The sequence below is a fragment of the Physeter macrocephalus genome, chromosome 13 (assembly GCF_002837175.3).
Source record: "Physeter macrocephalus isolate SW-GA chromosome 13, ASM283717v5, whole genome shotgun sequence".
NCBI lineage: Eukaryota > Metazoa > Chordata > Mammalia > Artiodactyla > Physeteridae > Physeter > Physeter macrocephalus.
The window spans coordinates 83,479,357-83,497,662 of record NC_041226.1 but is presented as its reverse complement, the minus strand read 5'-3'; the positions used below and the strand labels follow the sequence as shown (position 1 = coordinate 83,497,662).

General features: G+C 50.1%; 1 protein-coding gene across 8 annotated transcripts in view; it reads right to left on the bottom strand.

Annotated features, from left to right (window-relative positions):
• CAMSAP1 (calmodulin regulated spectrin associated protein 1) overlaps positions 1–18,306 on the bottom strand; it is a 59,531-nt gene that overhangs the window by 36,560 nt on the left and 4,665 nt on the right. For 5 of the 8 annotated variants that reach the window (XM_028497331.2, XM_028497332.2, XM_028497333.2 and 2 more), the window contains exons 1-2: positions 3,440–3,702; positions 2,459–2,620 (exon numbers count right to left, since the gene is read on the bottom strand). In XM_028497331.2, the coding sequence (XP_028353132.1) occupies positions 2,459–2,620; positions 3,440–3,667 (390 nt within the window). In that variant the 5' untranslated portion in view covers positions 3,668–3,702. Of the gene's footprint in view, positions 1–231; positions 481–2,458; positions 2,621–3,439; positions 3,703–18,306 lie in introns of those variants that run through there. The other 3 variants (XM_055089366.1, XM_024126283.3, XM_024126282.3) reach the window with 2 other exon arrangements.

Below are 18,306 nucleotides of genomic sequence, written 5' to 3'. Positions count from 1 at the left end.
AGCGTCCACAGGGGAGAGGCCGCGGGGAGCTAAGGTCCCATCACAGCTCAGGGAAGGCACGTGAGCTGAGACCCTCCGAAGGCACAGAAGGCGGGAGCGCATCGCACCCTGCAGCAGAGGACCCGCCCGAGAGGAGCCCCAGGAAGGTAGCGACTGCGGGAATCCCCCCCTTGATGGGACTCTGGGGAGGACCTGCAGGACAGCAGCGGGTGTGGAGGTCAGAGCACTCACCTGAGGGAAACACCTCCGCACCGAGAAACTGAAATTCACACGGATGCTAAGGAAACAGCAAAACGTGGAGCACGTGGAATAAAAACAGAAATACTGGGCGAGGGGGAAAGGATCATGAAAAGCTGAAGCCAGCATTAACTGCTGGGAGAATGGAGCGCGGCACGAGAAGGGGCGTGAGCTGTGACAAACCCACACAGTCAGTACAGCGTCAGGTGCGACCGCGGACCTGGCCAAGGCGGCCGCGTGACCACGCCGAGCAGTGGGGACACCTGTCACAACAGCAAGTCAGGAGGCGGTGTCCACACGGCGGGGACACCACATGGGGGGAGGAGACACAGCGGTGCTGCTGGGCCGGCCACCAAGTCCCAGGCAAACAGGCCACGAGCACCCGGGAAGCGCCGATGAACACACGGCAAACACCCTGGAAACAGGAGGGTCCTGGGCAGGAAGGGGAAGGCATGTTCCCCCAGCCCTGCCCAAAGAACCCTGGCCAAAACAAATTACCCAAAAGGGAGAAAAACAGCCAGACATATACTCTCTTCCTTAAACTTCAACTTTATCAGCAAGTGAAGAAATAGAAGTAAAAGGTGCTCTTTTTCACCTCTCAACTCGGCAGGTATTTTTTAATAATATCCAATATATGAGAAGGCACGGGAAAAAAACACACAGACTAAACAGTATGAGAAAAACGGTACAGTCTTCATGGTCAGAATTTGGCAAAAACTAATCAAAAGCCTTTAAAAATGAACCTCAGCTTAATCTCAACCACTGCCCACCAGGAACATGTGGGCGGAAGTCATCGAGATGCTCAGGGAGACGGCTGCTTATTGCAGGAGGGGACAGCTCGGCCCCGACGCGTCGAGACCACGGCAGGCAGGCGGGCGGCCTCAGAATGGCCCGGGCCATACTCACCACATCTCACCAAACGCAAACCTCAGCCTATGGTCAAGTGCCTGGAAGACCCCAACTGTGCCTTTAAGTCTGGATGTTACACCCAGATAAATAAAAACTATGAGAATTTAGTACCCTTTACGACAAAGCACTACGTTTACAGGTGGCAAGGTCATGGGGAATTTTCACTTTCTTCTGTTTGCTCGTCCGTGTTTTCTAAATGTCTATAATAACTATGCCATTCCTTTGGTAAGGGGAGAAAAATCAATAAAAGTTGTTAAAGGAAAAGAAAATCTGAACTTGTGGCCATAGGAAGGGAGCTCGGGCTCGGATCACAGAACCATCCCCCGGAGGCCCGGGCTCCTGTGGAAACACCACTCCAGAACATCGTTTTTTAACCAAATCCCTGTGGAACGCTTCCCGCATGTACCACTATGTGAAGCCAGGGGACGAGGACGAGGAGGTGCCGCCACCGGGAAGCGACCCTGTGGGCACTGGCCAGCTCCTGAGTCCCACCAGGACCGGAGGTTCCACGTGAGTCCTAGAAAAGCCCTCCACCTCACTGCGGGGTCAGAGGGTGAAGGTGGTCTGCTCATCCACTTGATGCCCCAGACCCACACGAGGGAGGAACCAAGAAAAGAGCAGGGCGGCATCACCGCGACGAGGCGGCCGTCCAAGGGAGCAGAACGCAGGCTCTGCCAGGCTCTGCTGCGTTCTTCAACTAATCCCACGGCCACGGACTCTCACCTCACCTCTGATAAAGCCCTTACGTGACAGGGGATACGTGTGCAAACTGCGTAACGAAGTAACTCCAAATTTCCTGCATATGATACAGCTCTGCAAGGAGCTGCTCAATCTTCCATTTCCTCTGCTTAATAAAGTGTCCCTAACTGAATACCTTTTGGCAAATGAGGAGGCTGAAAAACCGAAAGGCTTTGGTAAGGTAATCCTATAATCACACACCATGAAAAATGAACATTCTTTATGAAGACTGTATAGACAGGCACATTGTAAGCCTCTAAACATAAAAGGAAAAAAACAGCATTTAGGAAGCTACCATTTTTCTCTTAATCAAAATGCCTTCTAAATTGAGATCTCCATGAATGCACAGAGGTGCCTGAGATAAGAACAAAACGAATTTATTAACTTGCGCCACCAACGCACCTGGGCCTCCTACAGGCCCGTGCCGCTCCCCTCTGCAGCTCCTGTCTGTCTGAACCTCAGTGGACACACCTCTGAGGCCGCCGCTCTCAGGGGGAAGAGGACCCACACCCCAGGGGCACCCCGGCCACTCACGCTGCTCGCCCCCATTCCAGGCAGGGCCCCCAGCGCTCACCTTGTTGACCCAGAAGACCATGGCGTCCTCAAGGTCGTAGGGAAGCTCTTTCGAGGCACTGAACGTGGAGAAGCGCTTGACGCTGGCCACCACCTTCTCAATGCTGATCATCTCCACGGTGTAGGCCATCATGAGCGCGTCCACCATCGCCATGTGGGCGCTCTGGGGGCAGAGGCAGCAGTCAGTCACCCAACCTTGCCTTTCCGCCCCAGGTCAACACGGAGACCCTCCCTAGACCCACAGCTGAATGCCTCCGTTGTCTGTCTTCCTCTGCACCTAAGGAGGCACTCAGATCTCTACTTGTACGTGACCCCCCCTTCCTCACCTCTGACGACCCCGTGAGAGCCCGGGGCTTCCCTGCTGCTCAGCTGTGGGCAAAGGTACAAGGGGCCAAGAGACGTGCCCGAGGCCCCGTGACCACCAGAGGCCCCTGGGGCCGGTCAGGGGCCCTGCACACTGAACTCACGCCAGGCCTTCGAGCCCTTTCTTCCCAGAACCAGTAACATCCTCTCGATCCACAACACACATCCACAAAGGCCAAGAGTGAGAAACCACAGAACGCAGAACGCCTGAGGATGGCCTAAGTTAAAGCCACGTGGGAGGAGCCACAGGCGGCTCAGACCTGGAGCAGCCTGGAAAAGTCACACTGGCGGGGCGGCTTTCCGGGAAAGATGCGGGGAGACACTTGGGGAGGAAAGGTGTATTTCCTTCCTTATTTTGGCACAAAAATACTTAGAAGATACACGTGAAACAACCTAATAGGTTGGGCTCAACAATTCTACGGCACAACACGTGCAAAAAGTTTGCTCCCCATGAGAAAAAGCCGACAGGAAGCTGTCCCCTCCCCCTTTTCCAAACCAGCCACTGGCCCGCAGAGAGAAGGTGGTCTCAAACCCTGAACTTTGGGGGTGACTCTGCTGGGCTGCAGGGGGACAGCGGCAGCCCACCAGCCGCCCCCACCCCGCCGCCCAGGCCACTCACCATCTTTATGGGTGCGTGGCTGAGATCGGGCTCCGTCACGGGGGAGTCGTCACTCTCCATCACGTAAATCCCCTTCCGGGACAGGGCCTGGATGACAGACTGGTGTCCCTGCAGAGTGGCCACCTGGTCCCCCTTGAGGACGAGGCTGCAGACGCGGCAGTACAGCTCGCTGGCCAGCAGGAGCCGGATGACCGGGGGCTTGATGTGCTCCTGCTCGTACTGGTCCATGTAGAAGGGGTCCCTGAGCTCCTCCGGGACGTCATCTGCACGGGGAGGAGGCCGCCGCGTGAGCACGACGGCACCCCACTCTCTCCAGACACGGCTCAGGGCCGACGGCACGCGGCCGACGGACAGGCAACTAACAAGGTGGGAGACCCGGCTGCGCGGCAAGGCCTGCTCTCCTCCGCCAGCAGACGCAAGCAAGCCTCGCGCAGCACTGAGCGACACCACCGCCCCACCCCCACGAGCACCTCTCCTGACGCAGGAGAGCAAGGAGCAGGTGCGGGAGCGGGAGGGGGCTCGTGGGCCGAAGGGAGGCCGGGACCGCGCGCGCACAGCCAGGCCACACCCAGCACCCAGCACCAGCCCTGGGGAGGGAGCCAGGTGCATCCCGTCTGCTGTCAAATCAGGTGACTACAAGGCCAGACGCCAGGCCTTTAGAGGAAAGCACCAGGCCTGCCGCTGCTGCGACAACCAGGCCGGAAGCGCAGCCGCGAGCCTCCGCGCATCTTTGGACCGGGCGGCACAAAACGATACAGCCATGTTACCAAGCACCCCCTCGATCCCACCAAATCACGACTTCGGTCCCTACGTCACAAATGAGGAAACCGAGGCACAGAGACAGTCAGCAACGTGCCCAAGGTCACAAGAGTCAGAAACCAACTATGAAGCCACCGTGGTCCACGGCATCTACACCGCTTCCCACACACACACGCCCGCCGTGTGTGCAAAGCCTTCCCGGTGGCTGCGACAGTCTCCCCACCCGCTGTCCTTCACTCTTGCTCTGCAAGCTGTCAACCACTGTCCCCCAAAGGGGGGACTCTGCAGTCCAGTCCAGCTGCACCTCACTTTGCAGCGCTCTGCAGACACTGTTTTCTCCAGGTTGAAGGTCTGGGGGAAGCCTGCATCTAGCCAGTCTCTGAGCTCCATTTTTCCAACGGCATTTGCTCACTTTGTGTCTGTGTGCCATTTTAGTAATAACTCTTGCAGTTTTCAAACTTTGTCATTACTATTATATTTGTTAAGGTGATCTGCAGTCTATTGTAACTGGAATTTCGTAGCAAGAGTGTTTTTTTTCTTCTCTTTTTTTGGCTGCGTTGGGTCTTCGTTGCTGCGCGCGGGCTTTCTCCAGTTGCAGCGAGCGGGGGCTACTCTTTGTTGCGGTGCATATGCTTCTCATTGCGGCGGCTTCTCTTGTTGTGGAGCACGGGCTCTAGGCGCGCGGGCTTCGGCAGTTGTGGCTCACGGGCTCTAGAGCGCAGGCTCGGTAGTTGTGGCGCACGGGCTGAGTTGCTCCGCGGCATGTGGGATCTTCCCGGACCAGGGCTCGAACCCGTGTCCCCTGCGCTGGCAGGCGGATTCTTCACCACGGCGCCACCAGGGAAGTCCCCAACAGAGTGTTTTTAACGAAGCCGCGTAGGTTGTCTTTTAGACATAACACTGCCGCACACTTGATGGACTACAGTCCAGCGTAAACGTCAGGTTCAGATGCACCGGGAAACCAGACCTCCATGTGACTCGCTCGGCCGCGCGGCCCGGGGCTGAGCCCGGGTCTCTGGTCTCTCACTGCGCCCCCGCCAACCCCCGCTGCCCCCGCGGCGCCCACGCTCAGGCCACGCCTCGCGGGCAGCGCCGTCGCGCACACGCAGTGACCCCACCCAGGAGAACGGACGGCGCTCGCTCAGCACAGGGGCCACCTTCTCCGCCGGCGGGGAGCAGCGGGGACCCACGCCGGGAGTGAGGGCAGGACCCGGCCGCAGCCCCGCAGCGCCTCCCGCCTGCAGCTCACGCGGCTGGCTGGGAAGTGAGCCTGGGAGGGAGGGAGGGTCACGTCCGGGGGCAGCACCGGGACCCGCCCCTCCCCGCTCGGCCCCGGCTCGCTCGCCCTCTGGCTCGCTCGCCCTCCTGTCTCCCGACACGGGCGGGGGCGCGGCCACCCCACTGCCCAGGGGCCCTCGGTCAGCAGCCGCAACGGCCGAAGGACCCGTGTGGGCGTCACCGCCAAGTGCTGAGCCGGACAGAGCTGGTGGGAGAGCGGCCTGAGGACACTGACCTGGGGACACAGGTGTGAGGCACGGCTGTCTGAGGGACACTGTCATTCACCAGAAACATCAGGAGCCAAAGCCAGCGCGGTTCTGCAGCTGGCCGCAGCGATCTAGGCTCAGGACTCGGAAGTGGGCCTGCTGGAAAGGCCGCGAGAAGGGTGAGAGGATGCGGACACGACTACAGTTAAAACGGGGTCGGAGCTCCATGCAGAAGGAACAGGGCGCCAGCTGGTCGGGTGAAGGGAGGAGCAGAGCTCGAGGACAGCGCGTGCGCCGAGAGCAGGACCTGAGCGCGTCAGCCTGGCCTTGACCGGGTGCGCCTCTCACCTGGCCGGTCAGAACCCCCGCCTCGAGTGCACACCATGCACACCACGAAGGCCCGTCTCCGGGGCCGGGAGGGGGGTGAATCTAGACGTACGTGTAAGTCGCCGCGCTGCGAGCGGAGCCTGCGCTCAGCGAAACTCACCCGGGTCTCAGTTATCAAGTTTATTATCAATCAGGCTAAAAAGACTGCCAAGGAAGCACTCTTCCCGTTGCTGTCGGTCACACTTTGTCCCATCCTGTCTACCAAGGCCACATCACTCACCCGGGGGGGGGGTGGCGCAAGGACCCCCAGGTAGGCGCCCACCCCAACCTGAAGCCCGAGACGGGTTTCAGCCCAGTCTGAGGAAAACCAAGAGGGCAAAGCCTCCACGACACAGCAGGACGGTGAGCCTCACCCGCTGAGAGCTTCAGAAACCCGGCCGTGTCCAGCCCCATCCCAGACCAGCTAAACCAGAATGTCCTGTGGGCTCACAGGCATCAGCATTTGTACCACTGAGAATCCACTAGAGAGGCTCCAGAGATGGCTGACAGTCTCCATCGAGAAGTCCCTTACTTATACGCTCCGGTTGTGGAAACAGGCACTCACAGAGGGCTTCTAATTCTGGACCCCTGCCTGCACCCCACTCTTCACTGGAGATGCCAGACAGAAGAGAAAGAAAACAGCCGGCAGCTGGCCCCACCGGGCACAGCCCAGTGACTCTCCTCCCCTACACCAGGCGAGCTCCATAACAAAACCATATCCCAGAGGTGGCGGGATAGGTGGGCGCCGCGGGCTCTTTTCTCCCCCTTTGGTGAGGCAGGCTTGGTTGCGGGAAACACACAGGCTTGGCTTCTAGTCAAAATGCCAGGAAGAGAGACCCCTGGAAACCCCCAGAGAGGGGGTGGAGGATCACAGAGAAGAGGGGGTGGATAAGGAATCCTGAACCTGTGTACACCGTCCTGGATGACCCCAAGTGGCCCATGTGTGACAGACCCAAAGAACTGAACTGACCTTGGAACCACCGCCCACAAATGGCAAAACAGACTTCTGGTCTGAACCTAACGGGGTTTACTGCAACGCAGCTGCTAACAAACCACCAAAAAACACGAACATCATCCAAAATATTTTAGCAGGGCCCGGAAAACAGGCTCACAGTATAATATTCTAAGTGTCCAGGACAGGGACTTTTCTGGTGGCGCAGAGGTTAAGAATCCGCCTGCCAATGCAGGGCAGGCAGTGCAAGGATAAAGGGACAGGTTAAACTTCACCCTGGTGGGGGGGTCTTTAAGACACCGGCAGTATCTAGTAGTGCAGGTGGTGGCGGTGGACACAGTGGTGGTGTCTCACTTATTATGTAGTACTGGCAACCCTTACAATAAATTATTCTCCTGTTTTGGACTTCCCTGGTGGCGCAGTGGTTAAGAATCCACCTGCCAATGCAGGGGACACAGGCTCGAGCCCTGGTCCGGGAAGATCCCACACGCCACGGAGCAACTAAGCCCTCACACCACAACTACTGAGCCCGTGCTCTAGAGCCCGCAAGCCAAGACTACTGAGCCCACACGCCACAACTACTGAAGCCCGCGCGCCTAGAGCCTGTGCTCCAAAACAAAAGAAGCCACCGCAATGAGAAGCACGTGCACTGCAACAAAGAGTGGCCCCTGCTCGCCACAACTAGAGAAAGCCTGCGTGCAGCAACCAAGACCCAATGCAGCCAAAAATTAATTAATTAATTAATTAATTTTTTAAAAAAAAAAATGTCCAGGACACAATCCATAAGTACTCAACACATAAAGACAGGAAAACGTGACCAACTCTCAGGGGAAAATACAGTCAACAGATGCCAACCCTGAGATGACCCAGATGTTAGACTTACTGAAGACTTTAAAACAAGGCCCCACGAGGCCCTCTTGAAACAAACGGAAAGATACAAGTTATTAACAGAGAAATAAAAACTATTAAAAAAAAAACCCAAACCTTCAGAACTGCAAAATACTGTATCAACAAGAAATTCAATGACAGATTCAAAAGATGAACAAAACAGAAGCAGACTCACAGATACAGAGAACAAACTAGTGGTTACCAGTGGTGGGGGAGTGGAAGGTACAAACAATTGGGTGTGACACAGGGTCAAGGATGTATTGTACAACGCAGGGAATATAGCCAATATTTTGTAATAATTGTAAACGGAAAGTAACCTTTAAAAATTGTATTAAATAAAAATTAAGTTAAATTTTTTTTTAAAAAGGCGAACAAAACAACAGAGAAAAGAGTCAGTGAACTTGAAGACAGATCAACAGAAATAATCTACCTGAAGAGCAGAAGGAAAATCAACAGAATGAAAAGCAGAGCCTAAGGGAGCTGTGGGACAACATCGAAAGATTTAGTAATTACATTACTGCAGAAGGGAGATTGGTGCAGAAAAAGCATTTGAATAAATAATGCCTAGAATCTCCCCATATTTGGTAAGAAACCAATTTACAGGCTTAGGAACCAACTTGAAGAAAACCAGGCCCACACACTTCATAATCAAATCGCTGAAAACCAAAGATGAAATAACGGGCCCTCGGGACCCCTAACTGGAGGTATCAGCCAGACTTTCAATGACTATGCTTAAAACAATGAAAGGAAAAAAGATAAGACTAAGAATTTTGGCAGAAAAGTGGAAATTATTTTTTAAAAAAGAGACAAAAGAACTTGGCAGATATGAAAAAGAACCAAGTAGGAATTCCAGAACAGAAAAATACAGTACCTAAACTGAATTTACACACTGGACTGCTGACTAGCACATTACACACAGAGGACAGAAAACACAGCAGACAAGGTAAACGACAAACACTGCTTAGTGTCACAGGAGCGAGACTGGAGACCCAGAAAGAAAGGAGAGAAAATATGGGGCAGAATTCCGACAGATAATGGACAAGCATTTTCCAATACTGGTAAAATTCATGCTTCCCAGCAGGAGAAGGAAAGGAGGAAGGGAGGGAGGGAGAAATCTACACACCAAAGAACATCACAGTGATACTGATAAAATCCAAAGACAAAGGAAAAACTTCTAAAGCGGCCAGAAGGAGCTTCAAGTCAGGACAAGAGGGCACAGATTAGTCTTTCCCTGCTCCTCTCTACTAGGTACAACTATAAACCCTGGAAATAACTCAAAGGCTAACCAACAGAGAACTCTGAAAGGTGGAAGAGGAAGGCAAACTGGTTGGGAACCCAGGACCGGAAAAGCACAGCAACAGGGTGTCTCACAACCCCCCACCCAACAAAAGGTGACCCAGGCCTGGTACCTCCTGACCCGCAGCCTAGAAACAGAAGGCAAGCCAAGCGGGCTCATTCCTGCTCCAGGGGGAAGGGGAGTCCCCCCTGCTACACCAGGCCAGCCTGGCAGAGGCAGCGCGGGATCCACAGGAAGCCCCACACCCACCTCCACAAGGCACCCAACCTGGAAGCGCTCTCCTTCCCCATCAGGCCAGAGACACCCCCACTCACCACCGGGCACCAGGGGAGTCCAGCAGTGCGACCGCACCATGACGAACAGCCCAGGAAACACTCTGCATCCCCCAGAGCCATAACAGGCATGCAGCCTGGCGCTCCTCGACCTGAGGGCGGAGAATCCCAGCCCACCCAGAGGCACTCCTGCCTCCTAAAGCAGTGCCAGCAGGGGCTGTGGGAACCCCAGAGGTACCAGACACACCAAGCACAACAAAACGGCACCACAAGGCTCTGAACATTAGACTGCCGCTGGAACCACAGTCCACAGAGTGGGCCAGGACCTGCACGCTGAACCTAAGCAGGGAGACTGCTTACTATGATAAAAAAAAACTTAAGTAGCACCCAGAGTCACCTAACATTAACAGCCAAAATGACCAGGAAACAATCAAAGATCGCCTATCATAACCAGAACCAAGAAAATCATGACTTTAATGAGAAAAGAGAATCAACTGACACCAACACCAAGATGTTGGAACTATCCAACAAACGGCTTTAAAACAAGCATCAAAAACATGACTCCACAAGCAATCACAAAGTCTCCTGAAATAAATGAAAATTGGAAAAAAAAATTCAGCAAAGGAGTTATAAAAGGAATCAAACACAGAACTGAAAAATAGAGTATCAGATTTTAAAACTCACTCGTCTCAACAGTAAAGTAGAGATGACAGAGGACAGAATCAGTGAACTCGCAGACAAATAAACAGAATTTACCCAATCTGAACAACAGAGAAAATACACTGAAAATATAAAATGAACAGAGCCTCAGGGACCTGTGGGAGAATAACAAAATATCCAATATTTGTATCACTGGAGTCCCAGGAAAGAAACTGAGTAGGACTGAAACAATATTTAAGGAAATAATGGCTGAAAACTTCCCAAACATGGCAAAACATATAAACCCACCGATTTCAAGAAACTGAGTAAACCCCAAATAGAATAAACCCAAAAAATCCATGCCAAGACACAGCATAATTGAACTTATGAAAACTAAAGACAAAGAAAGTATTTTGGAGCAGCTGTAAAGAAAGAACACGTGAAGGAAAAGGGAACACCAACTCAATTGACAGTGGGTTTCTCCTCTGAGTCACAGAGGCCAGGGGGAAGTGGCACACGTTACATGTGCTTGAGGAAAAGAAGTGTCAACCAGATTGGCAAAACTATCCTCAAGGAATGAAAGAGAAATAAAGACATTCTCAGACAAAAGAAAACTTAGGAAAAAAAAAAATTGTCTCTAGAAAACCTTAAAAGAGGCTAAAGGAAATTCTCCAAATAGAAAGAAAATGATTTTAAAAAAACAACAACAAAGGTCTTCCCTGGTAGCACAGTGGTTAAGAATCCACCTGCCAGGCTTCCCTGGCGGCGCAGTGGTTGAGAGTCCGCCTGCCGATGCAGGGGACGCGGGTTCGTGCCCCGGTCTGGGAAGATCCCACATGCCACGGAGCGGCTGGGCCCGTGAGCCATGGCCACTGGGCCTGTGCATCCGGAGCCTGTGCTCCACAGCGAGAGAGGCCGCAACAGCGAGAGGCCTGCGTACCGCAAAAAAAAAAAAAAAAAAGAATCTGCCTGCCAATGCAGCCTGGTCCAGGAAGATCCCACATGCCGCGGAGCAACTAAGACCACGCACCACAACTACTGAGTCTGTGCTCTAGAGCCTGTGAGCCACAACTACTGAGCCCGCATGCCACAACTACTGAATCACGCGCGCCTAGAGCCCACACTCCACAAGAGAAGCCACCGCAATGAGAAGCCTGCGCGCCACGATGAAGAGTAGCCCCCACTTGCTGCAACTAGAGAAAGCCCGCACACGGCAACGAAGACCCAACACAGCAAAAAATAAATTAAATAAATAAATTTTTTTTAAAAAGGGAACTGTGAAAATGATTTAAAAAAAAAAAAAGGAATCTTGGAGAACCAGGAAGGAAAAATGCCACCGCAATGAGAAGCCTGCGCGCCACGATGAAGAGTAGCCCCCACTTGCTGCAACTAGAGAAAGCCCGCACACGGCAACGAAGACCCAACACAGCAAAAAATAAATTAAATAAATAAATTTTTTTTAAAAAGAGAACTGTGAAAATGATTTAAAACCACAACTACTGAATCACGCGCGCCTAGAGCCCACACTCCACAAGAGAAGCCACCGCAATGAGAAGCCTGCGCGCCACGATGAAGAGTAGCCCCCACTTGCTGCAACTAGAGAAAGCCCGCACACGGCAACGAAGACCCAACACAGCAAAAAATAAATTAAATAAATAAATTTTTTTTAAAAAGGGAACTGTGAAAATGATTTAAAAAAAAAAAAAGGAATCTTGGAGAACCAGGAAGAAAAAATAATGTAAAGAAATGGGTAATAAGTGTAAATACAATAGACTATCCTTCTCCTGAGTTTCCTAAATTATATCTGATGACAAATCTACAACACCTTCAGGTACTCAAGACAATGGTAGTATTTAAAAGTGGGGAGAGCAAAGGAACCTAAATGGAAAAAAGGTTTCCACACCTCACTCAAAATGATAAAACAATACCTGTCAACTGTTGGAAGTCATATATGTATACTGTGATACCCAGAGCAATCACTAAGATAGCTATACAGATATACCCCAAAATGAGATAAATAAATCAAGACGGAATCCTAAAAAATAGTCAAGTAATCCACAAGAAGGCCCCCAAAAACAAAACAAACACACAAACAAAACCAGGAACAACAGAAAACAAACAGAATAAATAAATAATATCAGACTTAAGCAGTAACAATTACATTAAATGTAAATACTGTAAATACACCAAGTAAAAGACAGAGATTGGCAGAGCAGATTAAAAACCACAACACAACTATATGTGGCTTATAAGCAGCTTACTTCAAATTCAACAATGTAGGTAGACTGAAAGTAAAGGGATAGAGAAGGCTATACCAGGCAAATATTGTTTTTTAAAAAAAACAGGAATAGCTACATTAATATCCTGATAAAGTAGAAAAAAAACTACTAGAGACAAAGTGGGACATTACATAACAGTAAAGGGGTCAATCCACCAAGAAGACTTTACAGCCCTAAATGTGCATGCACCAAAGTACAGAGCCTCAGAACTCATTAAAAAAAAAAAAAAACACAATGGACAGAGCTGTAAAGAGAAATAGACACTACAAGCATAGTGAGGGACTTAAACATCACCTATCAGAACTGACAGAATTGCCAGACATAAAATCAACAAGGAGAAAGATCTGAACAACACAACCAATGAACAGAATCTAACTGCCCTGTGTAGAACACTCCACCCAGCAATAGAAAACACCTTTCTTCAAATGCCCACAGAACATTCACCAAAACAGACCTTATCCTGGGCCATAAAACAAACCTTAACAAGTTTAAAAGAACAGAAATCACACAGAGTATGCTATCCTACCATAATGGAACCAGACTAGAAATAATACCTGAAACACAAAACAGGAAAATCTCAACAACTGGAAATCACACTTTTAAATAATTCATGTATCAAACAGGAAGTATCAAAGGAAATAAAGAGGAATACATGGAACTGAATGAAAATACAACATATCAACATATGTGGGATGTGGCTAAGGCAGTACCGTGTGGAAAATTTACAGCACTAAATGCTTACACTAGAAAAGAGGATAATCAATAATCCAAGCCCCGGGACTTCCCTCGTGGCACAGTGGTGAAGAATCCGCCTGCCAATGCAGGGGACACGAGTTCGATCCCTGGTCTGGTAAGATCCCACGTGCCAGGGAGCAACTAAGCCCATGTGCCACAACTACTGAGCCCGTGTGCCACAACTACTGAAGCCCATGCACCTAGAGCCCGTGCTGCACAACAAGAGAAGCCACTGCAATGAGAAGCCTGTGTGCCTCAACGAAGAGTAGCCCCTGCCTGCCACAACTAAAGAAAGCCCGCACGCAGCAACAAAGACCCAAGGCAGCCAAAAATAAAGAAATTAAAATAAATAAATAAATAAAAAATCTAAGCCCCTACCTCACGAAACTAGAAAAAGAAGGGCAAAATAAACCCGAGCAAGCAGAAGGAAGGGAGGCAGATGTGGCTATAAAAGGGAAACAGTACAGAAGAGGTCCTCGTGGGAACAGAATGTCTGGTATCTAATTATACAGTGTCACTAGCCCAGTTGTGATATATTACATATACTATATTATATAATACATATAATATATTATATTATATTATATTACGGTTCTGCAAGAAGTTACCATTGGGGAAACCTGGTAAAGGGTGCCCAAGACCTCTCTGTATGATCTCTTACAACTGCATATTAGTATACAATTATCTCAAAAAAAAAAAAAACTTTAACTTTTTTTTTTAATTGGCCAAAGATCTGAAAAGACACTCCACAGGAAAAAAGATTCAACTGGCCGATAAGCACTTTAAAAAAAAAAAAAGGACTTCCCTAGTGGCACAGTGGTTAAGAATCCACCTCCCAATGCAGGGGACACGGGTTCGAGCCCTGGTCCGGGAAGATCCCACATGCCACGGAGCAACTAATAAGCCCGTGCACCACAACTACTGAGCCTGCACTCTAGAGCCCGTGTGCCACAACTACGGAGCCCGTGCACCTCGAGCCCGTGCTCTGAAACAAGAGAAGCCACCGCAATGAGAAGCCCCTGCACTGCAACGAAGAGTAGCCCCCGCTCGCTGCAACGAAGAGTAGCCCCCGCTCGCTGCAACGAGAGAAAGCCCATGTGCGGCAACGAAGACCAAATGCAGCCAAAACATAAATAAATTTATTTAAAAAAAAAAAAGCTCATCATCATTAGTCAGCAGGGAAATGCATACCCAAACCACAGTTGAGTTATCACAGCCCACCCACTTAAATGGCTACTATTTAAAAGCCACAACTACGGAGCCCGTGCACCTAGAGCCCGTGCTCTGAAACAAGAGAAGCCACCGCAATGAGAAGCCCCTGCACTGCAACGAAGAGTAGCCCCCGCTCGCTGCAACGAAGAGTAGCCCCCGCTCGCTGCAACGAGAGAAAGCCCATGTGCGGCAACGAAGACCAAATGCAGCCAAAACATAAATAAATTTATTTAAAAAAAAAAAAGCTCATCATCATTAGTCAGCAGGGAAATGCATACCCAAACCACAGTTGAGTTATCACAGCCCACCCACTTAAATGGCTACTATTTAAAAGACTGACAATGCCATGTGTTGGCAAGGATACAGAGCAACTGCAACTCTCATGCCACACTTTGCTGGTGGAAATAAAAAATGACACAGCCACTTTGGAAAACAACTGAGCGGTTAAACACACTTATATGACCCAGTAACTCCATGGCCAGGTATTTACCCAAGACAAATGAAAACACATGCCCACACAGACTTGAATATTCATGAATGTTCACAGCAGCTTTATTCATAGTAGACAAAACTGGAAGCAATCCGAGTATCCATCAACAACTGAATAAGTATTAAATAAATAAATATTTTTAAAAACGCAACTAAGAAGTCTGCATGCCGCAACTAAAAAAATCCCGCATGCCACGATGAAGGTCCCGCGTGCCACAACTAAGACCCAACGCAGCCAAAATAAATGAATGAAGAAATAAATTTTTTTTTAAAAAGTACGTAAAATGTGGGTAGCCAAACAATGAAGACTATTACCAGCCCTAAGCAAAAAGGTCTATACACATGGATGGGTCTCTAAAATACTAATAAGTAAAGGAAGCCAGACAAAGAATACCTGATGTATGACTAGAGGCATATGAAACTCTAGAAGGACCAACCTAATCCAGTGACAGGAGCAGATCAGTGAGGCTGTGGGCGGGGACTGACTGCAGGGGGCTCAAGGAAACCCTTGGAGGTGACGACAAGGTCTTACCTTGATTGTGGCCCTGTGCACAGGGGTGTATACATTTGTTTAAGCTCATCAAACTATACTCTTAAAAACGTGTGCATTTTATTGTATGTCAAGTACATCTCAATGAAGTTCGTTTTCCCAAAGGTGCAAAATAAAATTCTTCACTGTATACCCAACAATGGGCATTAACCCATCCTACAGAGACTTCTCTAAAAAGCCAAGGTTTAATACATCTCTTCCCTCCTGAGAAATCTTCAATGGCTCCCCAAGTCACATACAACAAAAAACCCCAAATTATCAGCCATTCAAGCATTCCAAGGTCTGGCCCCAGGCACCCTGTGCGCTCTACATTCATCTCACCTCCACCTCAACTCTGCAGCAGCTAAATTCACACTCCAGCCCAACCAGAGCGCTAAGCTCTCCCTCAGCCTGGAGGATGCAGCACTCTCCCTGCCTTCCTTGTCCTGGTTCTCTGTTCCCTTACCTTCACTTGGTTCTTACCCACCTGAGCCGCACACTCAGCTTTACTTTCTTCAATGGAACATTCCAGATTCCCTCAGGGGAGTTTCTCACCCTCCCTCACCTGTTCTGCCAGAGCACTTGCTCCTCTCTCAGGCACTAGTCTCCTTGGCCTTACATCACAGGTCTATGTTTGCAAGGCCACGGCCAGCACTCCGTGAGCCCTGAGAAGCACGCTGAGGACCCCACAGGTCACAACGTACTGTTCAGCTGAACTGATTGAAGTTTACTTTTGCCTGAGTTTGAAATAACTGGAGGACAGTGACTGAGGGATATTTAAGTGAACTAGTTCGCATGAACAATAAGAAAGAGAGGGCTAGGCGAGGGAACACAAAAGAAATCAGAAACAGAAATAAATCTCAAAGATCACCTCTCTCTATGTGACAACAGAGCCATGAAAGTAGGAAAGCTCCAGGGAATAAAGACTATCAATACTCCCACAAGGGCACCACAGGCTCCAGGCGGCCTCCCAGCTGGCCCTTCCCCGTGCTCGCCCACTTGCCACCCCACCGCATCGTCAGCCCGGCCTCGACGACTCTGCTCGCCTAGCATCTGTCGGCTCAACCTCCCCTTCTGATTCCCACTGCCGACAGACGGGCCAAGACCTTGGTTCTCCGAGCCAAAGCGACATCAGCTCTGCAATGGACTTAATGTGTGTGTCCCCCAAAATTCATGAAATGAAACCTAACCCCCAAGGTGAAGAAGGTATTAGGAGATGGGGCTTTGGGAAGGCGATTAGGTCATGAGGGTGGAGCCCTCATGAATGGGATCTGAGCCCATATAATGAAGCTCCCTCACCCCTTCTGCCATGAGGGCACAGCGAGAAGACGGCCGTCTACAAATCAGGAAGCAGGCTCTCACCAGACACCGAATCTACCGGCACCTTGATCTTGAACTTCCACCCTCCAAAATCGAGAGAAATAAATGTCTGTTGTTCTTAGGCCACCCAGTCTATGATATCTTGTTACAGCGGCCTGAACGGACTAAGACGAGCTCCTGGATACTCTACTGACTACAGCCTCTTCCCACTCTAACCTGCTAGAAGAATCTTGCCAGGCTGTCTCTCAACCCATCACCACCCTACGCAAAAACCTTCCGAGGCATACATCGTGAAAGAAATCCCTAGCCAGCCTGGAACACCGTGAACAATCTGGCCCACACTATTTTCCAAACTAATCACCTACTATTTCGGTCCACAAATCCTCTGTCACAACAAGGTTAATCGACTCAGGGCCCAAGAACTCTTCTTCCTCTGCACGGAACCTGCCAGATGCACTCTGCTCTACTCTTGGGGGTGGGGTTCCAAATATCAGCCACCCTTCAAAGCCCGTCTCCCACGGAGCCTCCCCAGGCAGCCCTCCCACAACGATCACTGCCCCCTGCAGCCCTGGTCCCTGTGTGCCCACCTGACAGTTCCATATTCTACCTCAAGACAGCTCGTGGACTAATGCCATGCTGCCATTTTTCAGTCCTTGCATTATTTCATTTTCCTTTGTATATGTCAATAATTCATGTGACTTTTAAGCAACTAAAGAGATAACATCATACAACTTCCCCCCCTGCACTTCCTGTAGTGTAAAACACAATTATGCACATGACAGCTATTACTGGCTGAATGAATGTAATATTGGCTCCATCCTGGTCACCTTGTGATTAGATGAAAAACGATAGAAATCTGAGTTTTTCAACAGTTGAAGTTGGAAGTAAAAAAGGAGACTGGTACATATAATGGTGATACAGCCACCAAAAAATCAATAGCAGGAGAAGCCTATAAGCTATTAGGAGGATAAATGTAACACAAAGAAAATATTAAGGGCTTTTTGTAAGAATACACAAATTTAACATCCTAAAGCACAACAGCGGCCGACCCTTTTGAGGGTCGCTCAGACTCAAAGGATTAGGACAGTCTGAACTTAAAGATAGATTTACGTTCCTTGGCTAATCCTTAATTTGTGGCATCAGGACAGGAAAGGGAACTTGTACAAACTGTTATAGCTTTAGAAATGAAAATTCATCCACGTACGGCCACCAGGACAGAAATCTTTCCATTCCACCTGTTTCAAAGGCATTTCCAACTCTATCACCAATCTGACAAGTATGTGAGCACTGACTCTGTCCTGCAGACACAGCATGAACTGGGATAACCCTAACCCCTGACCTCACAGACACCAGGCGGTTCTCAGCACACGCAAGCAGAGGGGAAGGGCAGGCTACAATGTCACCAGCGACCTGACCCCCACAGTACCTAGTACCACTGAGCAGACACACCCAGGCTGCTCTGTAAGCTCCCAACTAAGCAGCACTCAAATCCCGTGCTAAAAACAAAGGACTGCTAAAATATAAAATCTAACTCAATAACCAATAAACTGAGCAAATCATCGCATCAAAAAAATTTGCCTGGCTTCCCTGGTGGCGCAGTGGTTGAGAGTCCGCCTGCCGATGCAGGGGACGCGGGTTCGTGCCCC